Source organism: Theropithecus gelada, unplaced genomic scaffold (assembly GCF_003255815.1).
Source record: "Theropithecus gelada isolate Dixy unplaced genomic scaffold, Tgel_1.0 HiC_scaffold_16082, whole genome shotgun sequence".
In the NCBI taxonomy this organism is placed as follows: Eukaryota; Metazoa; Chordata; class Mammalia; order Primates; family Cercopithecidae; genus Theropithecus; species Theropithecus gelada.
In genome coordinates, this window is record NW_020257860.1 from 8,951 (window position 1) to 23,493 (window position 14,543).

Sequence of the window (14,543 nt, forward strand, 5' to 3'; positions counted from 1 at the left end):
CAAACATTTTAATGTGTAGGAAACTCAGAAACTCTTACACCTCAGCAGTAGAATAATACATTTTGTTTAGTTAAGGTTCAGGCAAAGGGAGGTCATTGTTGTGACAGGTAATTTTATAAATAGGATTCTGACAGGTTCTGTACTGTGCCAGAGGCAGAAAGCCCGTGCAGTGGGTCCGTGACGTATTTAAATTACTTTTCTTAAAATGAACTTCATGTTTTAAATAATAGATGTTTACCTCCCAGGTTACATCTTAAATATTCCCATTTTCACTGAAATGGCATGTTTTTTAAAGGATACAGTCATACGCCCAATTCACAGCATTCCACACACCATCAGAGAACTGCCACAGGGATCCTGGGGGAATTTTAAATTGTAGTTTAAGACCACGTGACCCTGGCCAGGCCCTCGGAGCTGCCCAGGCGCCCCTCCCCCACCCCCAGAGGTGGTTTTGGTCAGAGACTCATTTACATTTTTTCTATGTAAATTAAATTTTTAGGTATTAAATCTCGGAAAATGGAATACTGTGTGGCAGAATCTGCCTCTTAATCTCTGCTTCTCTTCTTACATTTCCCATCGTAAAGTGTTTGAATCCTACAGAGAGTTAAGGCATCTCAGGAAGTTCATTAATTTGGCAAAAGGCTGGAGTCTGTCTTCCGAGGAACTAAGGGCTGGACAGGCAGGTCCCAGCGTCGCCCCTCCTGACTGTGGAGACACTTGTGTATTCATGCGGGAAGAGGGGGCTGCCGTGGAAAGGGAAAGGCTTGTTCTGCGGAGTTACGTGGTCTTAGCTGTAATCACTTTGGAATGGGGTGCTGGTGGCTTTGGGTGCAGAGACTCCTGTGGGCATCTGACACATCGGGGCTGTGTCCTCGTCCCTGTCTGTGGCTTCCCCACCGTGTTCCCACGTGACGCCTTCATTCAGCCTCTGGCTTTTGTACTTCAGACCCCAAACGCCCCTTCGATGTCTCAGCCGGGGCCTGGGTCCCAGCTCGGCCTCACGTGGCGTCCCAGGCCCTGCCCATCAGTCTGGGCCTCACGGTCAGGCCCTCGGTGACAGCAGCCATCGCTTCACTGTGGCCTCCTCCCTGGGGGGCTCTGAGTTCAGCTGCCAGTGAAATTGGTTTGTTCTTTACTGTGGTGACCGCACAGAGGCTGAGGCTGAGGCTGAGCTGGAGCCACGGAGCAGGGGCCGCCTCTTTGCCTGCCCGGGCCCCTGCAGGCCCATCTCCCCTCTGCCCACTGACATCTGAGAATCCTCCGTCCCCTGCAGTCTGAGGGGCAGCCCCCGGCTCGGGCTCCCCAACCTTCTCCCCCGCCTTGCTGGCCCTGAGTGGGCGGCAGGCATCTGCGTGGTGGGGGCAGATACCGCATTTTGCTGTGGCTGGAACGTGCCTGCAGGAGCCCGGGCTTGGAGCCTTCACATGGTGGTAGTGCTGCAGTTGCCATCGGTGGTCAAAGATTTTAAAGTTAGTTTAGTGAGAAAATCGACTCCAAACGTGATCAGAGGGGTTGACGCGTTCCAGGATGAGTGGTTCCCGGGGCTGGGTGTTGCCACGGGCCTTGCACAGATTTTGCTGATTAATCTCAGGGCTCTGAGGCTGGTGCCCATCAGGCCCCACTTGGGGGATGCAGAAGGGAAGGCGCTCTGAACGAGGAGCCCTGTGGGAGGCCCCACTGTGCAAAGGGTTTGACTCCTGCGGCCTCCCTCTAGGCCTGTGTGCTTGCTTTGAGAGTCAGATGTTCGTGTTCCAAACCAAATCGGCCTCTTTCAAATAGAATCACACTATAGTGATTGTAAATGGGAGCGTTAAAGATAAAAACAAACATTTCTAAAAATGACTCACTGCCGAAGGCGGAAGCACGCCTTTGTGGTACGGAGAAGGAGGGTGAGGGGCAGCAGCACTGCACCTTGCATTTACCTCTCAGACACCGATGAGCAACTCATCCCTCAGAACAGCTGGTCCTGAACACGTGTGTGCCCTGCCGAAAGGCGCAGACCTTCCCAGAGGCGGGAGCAGGGCCCGGCCACCCATGTCCTGGCAGAAGCACCGGGGCTGCTCCATTTGGCCAGAGTCTTATCCCAGTGATGTGCGTTTTGAGTCTCACACACATGGCGCCGGCCGAGAAGCCATGAGCGGCTCTGCAGGGTGGTGCGGCCGATAGACACCTCCATGCACGGTTGCCCTGGGCAGTGTCTGCCGCTAGCGTCTGCCTCTGCTCAGCTGCCAGGACGGTGTTGAGCACTCCCCTACTCCCCTGCCTCTGCCGGAGGAGAGGTGCAGGGAGCCATCAGGAAGGGTGCTGGGGCCCGAGGCCCGTTGTGCCGTGTGTGTGCACACAGTGTGGCATCCCTGGTCAGGAGTGGGAGCTGCACGCTGCCCAGTTCCAGGTTAATGGAACACAGGAAGATGGGTCGTGTCCTGCAGGGCCTCATCTGGATTTACTGGTGAAGCGAGCCTTGCCCGTGGCTCAGCGAGGGCTCAGCTTTCCTGCACAGCTTCACCGTGGCCTCGGCGTGGGCACACACAGTGAGCATGTGTGGATGCATACGTGTGCACATCCGTGCCCACACATGTGAGAGTGCAAGTATGTGTGCAGGTGTGTGCATACGTGTGTGTGTGTTTGAAAGTGGCCACAGGTGTGTTCAAAGCTTAACCCTCAGTGCCCAGGTCCATTAGGATAACAAAGCATTTTCGGTTTTTTTTTTGTTTTTTTTTTTTGAGACGGAGTCTCGCTCTGTCGCCCAGGCTGGAATGCAGTGGCCGGATCTCAGCTCACTGCAAGCTCCGCCTCCCGGGTTCACGCCATTCTCCTGCCTCAGCCTCCCGAGTAGCTGGGACTACAGGCGCCCGCCACCTCGCCCGGCTAGTTTTTTTTTTGTATTTTTTAGTAGAGACGGGGTTTCACCGTGTCAGCCAGGATGGTCTCGATCTGCTGACCTCGTGATCCGCCCGTCTCGGCCTCCCAAAGTGCTGGGATTACAGGCTTGAGCCACCGCGCCCGGCCTAACAAAGCATTTTCTAATCTGCTTTACAAAGACACCAGTATGATATGGCAGAAAAATACAAAGTGGGTAGGACAGGGGGACGCAGGCCTCGAACCCACCGCAGGTTTTCTCTGCATTCGGTGACTCCCAGGGGTCCGCACTCTGGGTGCTGAGTGGGTGCTTCCTCTTCTCTCGCCAGCTCCATGGCTACTTGGAGAGTGAGCCGCTGATGCTGCAGCTTTTCATCGGGACGGCGGACGACCGCCTGCTGCGCCCGCACGCCTTCTACCAGGTGCACCGTATCACGGGGAAGACTGTGTCCACCACCAGCCACGAGGCCATCCTCTCCAACACCAAAGTCCTGGAGATCCCGCTCCTGCCGGAGAACAGCATGCGAGCCGTGTAAGCGCGGGACCTTCGACCTTTGACCTCTGGCGGGGGCGGTGGGCGGGGCGTGCCTTCCTGCCGGCCCTGGGGGGTCTGGCCGGCCCCCTGCACTTCCAAGCTCCGTGGCTAGGACACTCTTGGTTTAACAGCCAGTAAGTAAACCTCACTCTTGCTTTTGACAATGGATTTGCTTCTCTCTAGGGTTTCAGCTCTGTGTATGTTGCCACTTAAAATAATATCTCAGATACGCAGCTATAAATACCTCCCTCCGCATTTAGCTCCTAAACAGGACCCCTGTTTCTTTCTGAATACAGCAGTTTTGTAATGAGAAGGATGGTTAAAACGTGAGCATCAAAAAATTAAAGCAGTCAGCATATCCGGATCACGTTGAACTTTAGGAGGTTCGGACAACACGGATAGGCCTGCGCTGACGTTCTGAGTCTAATTTGGCACTGTAATTTGTTTAAAAGTGAATTTTTTAGCAAGCCGAGGACAAAACATGTAATTTCCAAATAAGGCCTTACTCGCTTAATCCCAGCTTGTGCTGGGCACGCTGGCCCTGACCTGTGAAGGCAGCCAGGAAAGAGGACTGCTGGTTCCTGAGAGATTCCCATGGTACCATGGTGGGAACAGATGACAAACACGTCTATGGGTGAATGAGCGCAGATTGAGCTGGGATGGCTGGAACGTGCAGACCAGCAGGATAGAGCCAGGCCGAAGGGCAGGGACAGCGTCCTACGAGGGTGACCCGCAGGCCGGGAGCCCGTGTGATGGCAAAGCTGTAGGGGGGTGCCCCATCCAGGTGGAGCCCCGGGGGTGGGTGCAGAGGTCCTGGGGCTGCAGGAGTGGGGAGGAGCCCCACACGGGGAGGGACAGCATGTAGGAGATGGTGGCAGGGGCCACGTCAGGCATTTTAATAAGTGACTCAAAGCCTCTAAGTCAAAAACAAAGGGAACGCTTTCTCTCCACATTGGCTTTTCAAGTGTTGGGGGGAATGTGTGCACCTGGGAGCTCATTCTGAATCCCTGGGTTTGCCTGGAGAGCTATAATCCAAGTTTCCTGCAGACAGGGCACAGTCAGGTGGTTTTCGAGAACAAACCTTGTGTTCCGCAGCCGCGGTAAATGTCCTGGCTTCGCTGGCGGCTGTGTTCACCCCACCATGATATGGGGCAGCAAGCCTGGCCGGGAGACGCCCACAGCCAGGACCGCACGCCAGCCTGGTGCTCGGTGCCCACTCAAGGGTGGTCAGGGTGTCTCTGTTTATTCTCATTCTCTTAACTTAAAAATACTGCTTTTTAGTGCATTGAGAATATACACATGGAATGTTTTACTGGAGTCTGATTTTGAATGAAATTGTTAAGTTAAAAGAGATTATATGAAACCATAGAAGAAACGGGTTTTACACACAAAAAATGAAGGCTTTTAAATATAGTGGAAATAATAGCATCTTCTGAAATCAAGGTTTTTGGGAACTACTCCAAGATAAGAGAGAGCAGCAGGTGCCTCCGGCCCCTCCCTTGGGCTGCTCTCTGCCGCTCTGGTGACATCCCCGTGTACGTGGCCAGCGTGGGTGCTAGAGGCAGCCAGGACTCGGGACAGCTCTGACTGGACCCACTTGGTCAGGGCTGGAGGCTGGAGGGAAGGTGGGAAGGGAACGGTGGGAAGGGGAAGGTGGGAAGGGGAAGGTGGAAAGGGGAAGGTGGAAGTCGCTTTTCTTGGGGCTGCCTCCGCTCGCCCCCTCTCACCTGTGCCGCCGTCGGATTCTCTTCTGCGCTAGGCAAGGGCCTCACGTTGGCAGCTTCAAGGTCTTGTTTTCCTCGGGGGAGGGACAGTGACCAGCTCCCTGGCATGAGCTCGCGGGGCTAGGGGGAGGGCCAGAGGGTCTGGGGGCCGGGCCTTTCTGCTCCCGGGTCAGCTAGTGAAGGAAAAGCTGTGGGCTTTTGTTTTGGGCAGCATTGACTGTGCTGGAATCCTGAAGCTCAGAAACTCCGACATTGAACTTCGGAAAGGAGAGACGGACATCGGGAGGAAGAACACACGGGTACGGCTGGTGTTCCGTGTTCACGTCCCGCAGCCCAGCGGCCGCACGCTGTCCCTGCAGGTGGCCTCCAACCCCATCGAATGTTGTAAGTGGACACCCGCGCGCTGCAGGGGAAGGAAACCGTCGGTGTCCCACGTGCTGTCGCTGTCTTTCCCTCTCTCAGCTTTTCGTTTGTGTAGACTTGGTACTGAACTGTTCCACCAAACCCACCACAGTGTGTGGCCATGTGGGGTCTGAGTTGATCACGGCTAAGTTACTGCCTGTGGCCCTCCCGGGGGCCCCTGGCTCTGGCTCCTCTGATGCTCGAGCATGGCCAGGGAACGCGATGTGGGCCAGGGCTTCCCCCACGCTGTGCTGACCTTTGCGTATTTGTGCGGTGACTGTGATTTGCATGAAACTGGCTGAGTCTTAGGAGGATATTTCAATGCCGCCTTCAGCACGAGGTGGAGACCATGAGGATTCATGTGCATGGCTTCTCCCCTAGGAGTAATGGCATCCGCAGGACTCAGCCCGCCGGCCATGGCGGTGCTTGCCCTGGGTGGGTGGGCTCACGCATGACCTGCTGGGTGCCACACGTGTGCCCTGGGCTGCCCACCCAGGACAGGCCCTCACCGCCCCTCTCCCCCTGATGCAGCCCAGCGCTCGGCCCAGGAGCTGCCTCTGGTGGAGAAGCAGAGCACGGATAGCTACCCGGTCATGGGCGGAAAGAAGATGGTCCTGTCCGGCCACAACTTCCTGCAGGACTCCAAGGTCATTTTCGTGGAGAAAGCGCCAGGTATGCTCTTCACCAGGGGTCATCTGCGGCCTGGGCTTCAGCGCTGGTGGGAACCGCTCCCGGTCGGTGGAGCAGGACCCATCTGTGCATGGTCACCGGGACAGGGCTTACGGGGTGTGGCACAGAGCAGAGGCTCTGCGTGGCCCGTGGCTGCATCCGGCTGTGAGTTCTTGTGTGAGCTGACAGCTGTGCTGCTGAAGGGAGGAGGTAGATGCTGATTGCCGGGGCTGCCACACACACATCGCCGCTGACACTGAGGGAGCCCGCGGGCTGGGGACGTGCGGAGGAGGGCGAAGGCGTTTGCTGGCTTTGCTGGGGTCCTCCATCTGCAGGAAGTGGACGCTTTGGGGGTCAGTTAGCAGCAGGGCAGGAGGGAACTCCCCTCTGGGGCCTTCCCCTCCTGCCAGCATTCCTGGGGTCGGAGGCAGGGGTGGTGTGGGTGCCCCAGATGGCGGGGGCTGGGGCGGTCTTTAATGCTACAGCCATGGTGTGTGTGAGGCCCTTGTGCCCCGAGGGCCCGGTCCCCCTTGCCTCTAGGTGTTGTGCTGGCCCAGCCTGGAAGCTCTGGGGCTGACCTTGGAACAGCTGCGGGGGCATCTTCTGAATGATGTTCCTCCTGGGGCCGTCACGCCTGTGGTTCTGTGCTGCCCACAGGAGACGCTGTCCTGCAGGGATAGGGCTCACAAAGTGGCTCCCGGCCCAGCTTAGTTCTCTGCAGATGCTGGGCCCCAGCGCTCTCATCCCAGAGCAGGGCCTGGCTGGCTCCGAGAAGAGCCTGTGAACAGTGTGGGCTGCACTGACGGGAGACTGGCGTTGCAGGGAGAGTGAGCACCAGTGTGGCTGGGTGCAGGGACCCTAGCCCAGCCCTCGAGGGGGTTCAGGCAGAGTTGGCCTGGCTCTCCACAAAGCCTGCCATGAGCTCTCTGGTTTTGGGGCTTCCTGGTGCCTTGCTGGGCCTCTGCCCAGGGTGGGCCAGGTGAGGGGCACACCCCTACAAGACCTGTTTTGTGATTTTTTTTTTTCTTTTTAACATTTACCAATTGGAATTTTTTTGCACTTACTCTGATCCCCGGAAACCGCGGAGGCATTCAGCCTTGATAATGGGGTCTTGATTTGTACAGTTTGCCGGAAACTTAAGTGCTTCAATCAAAATAGGCTTTAGAGGTCATTCACGTCTAACGTGGCTTTCTGTAGAATCAGGGCATAATTGGAAAACACGTTTTAAATTATAGAGAAAACCAACTAAGGCAGTGACCAGGAAGGCATTTGCATCCCCCGTGCCTTCTCAGGAGGAGGCTAATTTTGAAATAATTTGCCCTTCAGAGCTTTCAGTGTGAGTCCATGCGTTGGCAGAGAAACACTTTGCCCCCAGTGTAGGGAGGCGCTTGGGCCAAGACTGGCCAGAACCATGGCTCCCAGGTTCTGCTTCTCAAAGCCCAGGCCTAAGCAGCCTCCTTGTGGTTTCTTCTGTGCAGAGAGGCCTGGGCACCTTGGCAGAGCCCCCCGCCCCCTGAACGCAGTCAGCAGAGGTGCCCCAGCTCCTGCCCTAGCCGAGTTATTGCACTAGCCGAATCGGTGCCACAGTGCCATGGGGAAGGGCAGCCACTGGCCTCCGAGGGCCGGAAGCCAAGGGGATGCGGGACCAGCCCTGGTCTCATGGGGCCACCCCCACGGGCAGCCCCTCCTGCCTTCGTCATCGCTGTGAGCTGTGCGGTCAGCAGGCCAGAGGTGCTGCCTGTTCTGCCCTTAAGCTCGGCTGCCGCGGCCACACTTCTAGGCAATGCCAGTTTGTCTGCCCATGTCCTTCTCTTGTCCCATGAGGTCAGGGCGGGTCTCTGACCCTCTCCCAGCATCAGCCGGTGTCTGGTATACAGCAGGCGAACCATAAATGAATAGGTGCTGCGCTCAAGAGCACGTGAAGCTGTGAATACTGCAGGGATGAAGCCAGACCACATTTGTGATTTTATTCTTTATAGTTAAATAAGATAATTTGCATATTCATACACACACAAGCATATCACATGTTTTCAAAAGCGGAGAACAAACATCCACATAATTTTCTTTCTCTACTTTGGGCTTCTCAGGCGGGAGCCGTCACTTACGACACGAGCTAACGTGCGGTGAGAGGTTGGAGCCGCAAAAGGCCCCACATCCTCATCCTGGCGACGAGTTCCTAGTTGTTTTTGGAGAAACCACTAAACTGAATATAAATTAAAAACACAGTTGCCCTCTCGTCTTCTGATGGGATCGTCTGGTCTTTTTAAAGTTCTGTTTTCGACTGCTCTCGCGGATGGAACCAGGGCCGGACGTGAGCTCGGGAGGTTCATGTCGAGGATCCGTCAGTCGGGCAGATGAAGTGGCTTCTCCAGGAAGGGCCGCTGTGTCTGTCGGCTGTCCTCGTTCTGAGGGTGCGGACGGTTGTAGCTGTTGCGAATGTTGGACACAGGCCGGGGTCGGCTCCGCCCTGTCCTTCTCTGGAGTACATAGGAAGCTCTTTGTCCAGGCTAGCTCAGCCTCTGTGTCTCGGCCAGGCCCCCTTCAGCTGCCGTGGGTTCACAGCACCTCTGAACTTTGAGAAGTGTTGGATGGAGCGGCTGCTCGGCCCTGGAAGGCTGGGAGAAGCTGGTGTTGGGCCCTCCTGAGGAAGGGAATCCCTGCAGCAGGGCTGCGCTGTGGGGAACCGGCGGGCACGGGCATGGCTCGCCATAGCGTGGGTGCTGGGTCCCTCCGGGATGCTCCAGCTCCAGCAGGCGGGAGTGCGGTGGGTGTTCGGGTCTCAACCTGCACTTCCACAGAGCTTCCTCCCAGGTCTCTCAGGGCGGTGCAAAAGGCCGGGGGCAGAATCAGCCTTTCTCTGGGGACTTAGTTTACTGCTTCCTCGGAAAACGACATTTTCTGATGACGAAAGCCTGTGCGGAATGTTCGTCCGGGAGGCAGGTTGGCTATGGGGCGCCGAGGGCCGAGTGTCAGCTCAGAAGCCCCTCGTAGCATTACGGGAGCATTTCAGTTTTCAAGGCTGCAGGGGTTCAGCTGCAGGAAGTGGGAACCACACCCCTTCCTCTCCCACCCGCACCCCTCCTCTCCCCTCTCCCACCCACACCCCTCCCCTCTCCCACCCGCACCCCTCCCCTCTCCCACCCGCACCCCTCCTCTCCCCTCTCCCACCCGCAACCCTCCTCTCCCCTCTCCCACCCACACCCCTCCCCTCTCCCACCCGCACCCCTCCCCTCTCCCACCCGCACCCCTCCCCTCCCCTCTCCCACCCACACCCCTCCCCTCTCCCACCCGCACCCCTCCTCTCCCCTCTCCCACCCACACCCCTCCCCTCTCCCACCCGCACCCCTGCCCTTCCCACCTTCACACCCGCACCCCTCCCCTCCCCTCCCCCCCTCCTGTTAAAGATCACCGCTTCTCTCTTCCGACGTGTGAGGTAAGGCACTTCTCTGCACACGCGTGAACGTCGAAGCGCCTGAGGGACACATAATGAAACATAAATGAAACGCCCGAAAAACGCCTGCGTGAAACGTGAGTTCAGGCTGTGTCTGGAGCTTGGCTGAGATGAGACAGAAGGCGCAAGTTTCTGAGATTTGGATGCGTCAAACATGAGCCAGTTCTTAATGCTGGAGCTGAACAACCTCCTTTTCTTGAGTCACACGTCTGTTCTGGTGCCGTTTTTCAAAAACATCAGTGAAGCCTGTTTTGGTGTCGTCACTGTGCAGAAGCCACGCTACAACGCCAGGGGTTAAAACACCCGCTCTGTTTGCTGGCGATCGCGCAGCGGGCGGGGCTCAGTACGCGGGGCCGTGCGGGTTGCGTCCGTGGTCGTTTCTGTGGCCGCCGTGACTGGCAGGCCAGCTGGGGCCTGGACTGCCAGCATCTCCAGGTAATCAGGGCCCCTCCACATGGCCTCCCGGGTCCCCTCTGCGGAGGCAGCCTGGGGCCCCTGGGAAGCAGAGACAGGTTGTGCCAGAGCTCCGAGGCCCAGACCTGAACCCAGTGCTGTGCCAGCCACCACACTGGGGGCCCTGCCCAGGTTCACAGGGAGACACACAGAAATGTGGGAGTCCGGGGGGCCTGCGTGGTAGGAGCGAGTAGCCAGAGTCCCACAGCTGCCCAGGCCCCTCCCAGAGGCCCCAGCCCAGCACATCTAGAGCCCTCCCCTGAGAAACCCCAGACAGCCAGGTTCGCCCCAAACCCCCAAACCCAACATGGTGGGACCCCAGCTCGCCCCCACCTCACGGCCGCCCCATCCTCTGGCCCTGGACGTTACCACATGGAGAAGACAGGCCTGTGGGCAGACGCTGGCCATACTGCAGGAGACACAGGCCGGGTTTCCAGATTTCTCCACACAGCGGCAGGCGGAGGTTCTGCCTCCCACCTCACTGGGAGGGTCAGGACTCCAAATGTGGGCCAAATGTATGTTGTTATTTTTTAAATAAAGGGACCAAAGGTCCGGGCCTTTCCGAGGCTGCCCTGCCTTGGGACCATGACCAGCATGGTTCCCGGGTCTTCCACAAGCTCTGACAGGCACCTGGCCATTGTTTTCAGAGGCTCCACCCAGCAGCCACCAAGCTCAGCTGGCAGCTGGCAGGACACTTGCAAGGACACAGAGCTGTCACAGAACCACTGTGGCCTTGGCAGCTGCTGGTCCTACGCCAGGACACACACGTTCACCACGGCGAGTGGGGGGTGCACGTCCCCAGGCAGAGGCCATGTCATCCAGGTGCAGGAAGCGCCAGGCAAGGACCCTCCTGTCTGCTCAGGGAGCCGGGTCAGAGGAGTCCCCAGGCCTGAAGCCACTCCCTCCGGGCTCACCTTCAGGTCCCTTCAAGGCCAGGGGGTGGTTCACCTACCCCGGGGTGTCGCGGAAGCCTTGAGGCCCCTGCAGGCCCCGATTTCCCCAGAGGGGCATCAGTGTCCGCTGGCCACCCTGCCTGCCCCCCCCCCCTTCAGCCACCCCTGCTCCTCGGTTTCCTGGGGTCTGGTTCTTTCTTGCAGGCGGGGAGGAGGTGAGGGCCAGGGCCCCCATACGGCAGACCTAGTGGCACTACCCCTTTAGGCCTTGCTGTCCCTCCTCTGTCCGTCGTGGAAGGTCTTGGCCTGGGACAGAGGAGCAGGCCGAGGTGGGAGGTGGAGTCCAGGCAGGTCTGTGGCCTGTCTGTTTTAGTTGTGCGGGGTGTAGGCTGAGGGAGATGGACCCGGGGGATGGCTGCCTCCATGGCATCTATCTCCATGGCATGTCCTCTGACGGGGCTGGATGAGCAAGGAGTCCCCAGCTCCAGCGTCTGCGGCGTGGGCAGTCCCCGTACAGAGCAGCTCAGCCATTGCCTCCTGAAGATGTTGGATGCCAGCCCCGGAGGCAGCATCATCATGACAAAATCTTCAGAGGTGTCTGGTCCAACAGTTTAAAGGCCAAATGCAGATCTTCCAGATTTGTGTTTTCAGGGAAGAGGTGACCCTGCTGGGTGCCTGTGAGTGTGGACAGATGTCACTGCCACTGCTGGCTCCAGGAGCAGAGCTGGGGCCGCTTCATCACCACACAGCATCTTTGGGAGGAGGGCAGGTGGCCGGGCTGACCCCTGGGCTTCTCTGTGTGCTCCCAGAGACCACACAGGGAAGGCACGGAGGGCAGCACCCTGGGAGGAGACATCTGCCCGTCTCTTCTTCATGCCCTGAGGACGGCTCAGTGGCCTGAGATGGCCCAGGACCCCTCGAATTGAGTGACGACCCACGGTTCTCGTCAAGCCGCATTCTGAATAGCGTTAGGGGGACTCTCAGATGCCCCCTCCCTGGGCCCTGCTGGTGTGGGGAGGCCACGCATCGTGTCAGTTCCCACTACAGGAGGGGGGGCCAGGCTTCTGGCTGCTCTCCCTCCTCTTCCTCCTCGGGCCTTTTGGGATCACACGTGACAATATCACCCGTGATCATGTTACCTAATTTCTTTATTAGCTTTATCGAGATGTGATCTATACACCATTTAATTCACCCAAAGTGTGTAATTCAGCGGGTTTTGGTAGCTTCACAGAATTACGCAGCCACCACCAATTTCAGAACATTTTCTTGTCCCCAGAAAGAAACCTTTGCTCGTGAGCGGCCACCCCTGCTCTCCCTTCCCCACCCCCAGCCCCTACCACCCCCAGCCCCCTCGCTTGGCCTTGCCTGGTCTGGCTGCTCCCTGCTGGGGAACCCCAACCTGCTGGCTGCGGTGCCTGGCAGCTTCCACGGAGGGCGGCATTCTCCGTGTTCCCTCGTTGGCGCGGGCCAGGGCGTGGGGTCCTCGGGTCCCCTCGTTGGTGCGGATCGGGACATGGGTCTTTCTGTGGCTGAGGGAAGCCCACCATGTGGCTGCCACACCCATCTGCCGATGGTGCTGGGCCACGTCCACCCTGTGGAGATGATCGTGGAAAAGCCGCTGTGAACCTCAGTGCGTGAGTCCCGTGTGGACGCCTGCCTGTCGCCTGAGCACATGCCTCGGCGTGAAAGGGCTGTGGGTCACAGGGTGGCTCCGTGTGAGGCCCTGCAGGCCGATGTGCAGTGCGGCCGCGTGGCTGTTTGCTCTCCAGAATCTCCTCTGGGAGCCAGGCTGGGACAGACTCCTGAGGGAGAGTCCCGAATGGATGACAGATGCCCTGGGGACGCTTGCTTCTGGGCGTGAGGACGCCGCAGGGCACACGGCACGAGGACGCCACGGGGAGCGGGGCAGGAGGACGCCACGGGGTGCAGGACTCGAGGGCGCCGTGGGACCCAGGGACGCTGCTTCCACCGGTGGCCCTTGTGGCTTTCTCTGTGGAAACAGTGGCTCAGCGTCAGCGCCAGCGTGGGGGTGGCCCGGCTCCAGACGGCGGGTCCTGGCGGGTCTGGGAGGCTCTTGGGCCCGCAGGCCTGCCTGTGTGGAAACCTCGCGGGTGTGGCAGGGAAGCCTCCCGATGACTCAGACTGCAGGGAATTCCCTAATGATCTGGAATATTTTTACTCCTGCACTCAAGCAGTTTCCTACTGAGGACTCGGAGCTCTGATAAGGCTCAACACAAAGGCCCTTTCAGGACCGGCTGCCTTCCTTCCTGCCAGGGGCTGGGTTTTGAACAGCGCGGGGGCCGGCCCTGCCCGCCTAGGCCTCCACAGAGCCAGGAGCCTCCATGGCAATGCTCTCGCCAGCGGGACGCGGCCCTGCGTCTCCTTTCCTGAGATGCGAGGTTATTTGCATCTTTCGGCAGCCTCAGTGCTTTGTCTTGTTCTGGAAGCAATTGCTAGAGACATTTCTGGCCGTGAATATATATTGCCTTGGAAAGAGTTACTTTATGAGCCTTGAGCAGAAACAGAAAGCCTGCCCTCACCCTCACCCTGGTGGACGGTGAAACAGCCACAGACGTCGGAGACCACGGGGAGAGGCCCTGCCTCCGAGGGGGAAGGCCACAGGCGCTGGCTCAGCGAGGGTCTTTGAGGACAGCAGGGATGTTTGTCGGTTCCCCACACTTTCAGGGGAAGTCTAAGCATATATACTCCCACCTGCGCAGGGATTGCTGGGCGGGCGCTCCCAGGCGTGTGGCGGAGGCTGCCCCGTGGCAGGTGCTGAGCTGGGCCTGGCTGGCCACGCAGACGTGGCTCCCCTTGGGGCTGCTCCAGCAAGGCTGGTTCCCCACAGGCCCATGAGGCACTGGAGGAAAAAGACACCTTCATGCCGTCGTTCCATTTGCTTTTCATGGACTCACTGCTGTGGGGCAGCCGCCTGAAGGAGGCCATGGGGAGACGGCTGGAGTCCCTCTCCCTTCTCGGGACATAAAGAGAGGAACAGGCTGTGTTGCCTCGGCTGCAAAAATGGCGTCTCCTTGGGGTGTCATTAAACGCAGCGTCCTGGCCCTGTGCGCCTCAGTGTCCCTCCTGCTCAGCATCATCAACCTCCCTCCCCTTCCTGGCGCCAAAGGCCTCCACAGCCTCAGGGAAATTCCTGGGGAAGCTGAAGCTGTGACTCTGAGCTTCTGGGCTGGGCAGAGAGCAAACCATAGCCTGTGGTGCCCCGGAGCTTCAGAGGACCACAGTCTTTTGTGGGGTGCAGACGGGGCTTCACCCCAGAGATGGGCTTTGTCATAAGAAAACTCCAAAAGTCGTTTTTAAAAGGTGCCAAACAGGCCGGGCGCGGTGGCTCAAGCCTGTAATCCCAGCACTTTGGGAGGCCGAGACGGGTGGATCACGAGGTCAGGAGATCGAGACCATCCTGGCTAACATGGTGAAACCCCGTCTCTACTAAAAAAAATACAAAAAACTAGCCGGGCGATGTGGCGGACGCCTGTAGTCCCAGCTACTCGGGAGGCTGAGGCAGGAGAATGGCGTGAACCCGGGAGGCGGAGCTTGCA

At 58.4% G+C, this 14,543-nt stretch overlaps 1 protein-coding gene across 1 annotated transcript in view; it reads left to right on the forward strand.

The window, feature by feature from the left end:
• Positions 1-3,191: 3,191 nt before the first annotated feature.
• Positions 3,192-14,543, forward strand: part of LOC112617355 (nuclear factor of activated T-cells, cytoplasmic 1-like) — a gene marked incomplete at its 3' end in the record, with an annotated part of 13,032 nt that continues 1,680 nt past the window's right edge. The window contains exons 1-3 of the mRNA XM_025374118.1: positions 3,192-3,391; positions 5,330-5,502; positions 6,052-6,192. Coding sequence (XP_025229903.1) covers positions 3,219-3,391; positions 5,330-5,502; positions 6,052-6,192 — 487 coding nt within the window. The remainder of the gene's footprint in view (positions 3,392-5,329; positions 5,503-6,051; positions 6,193-14,543) is intronic.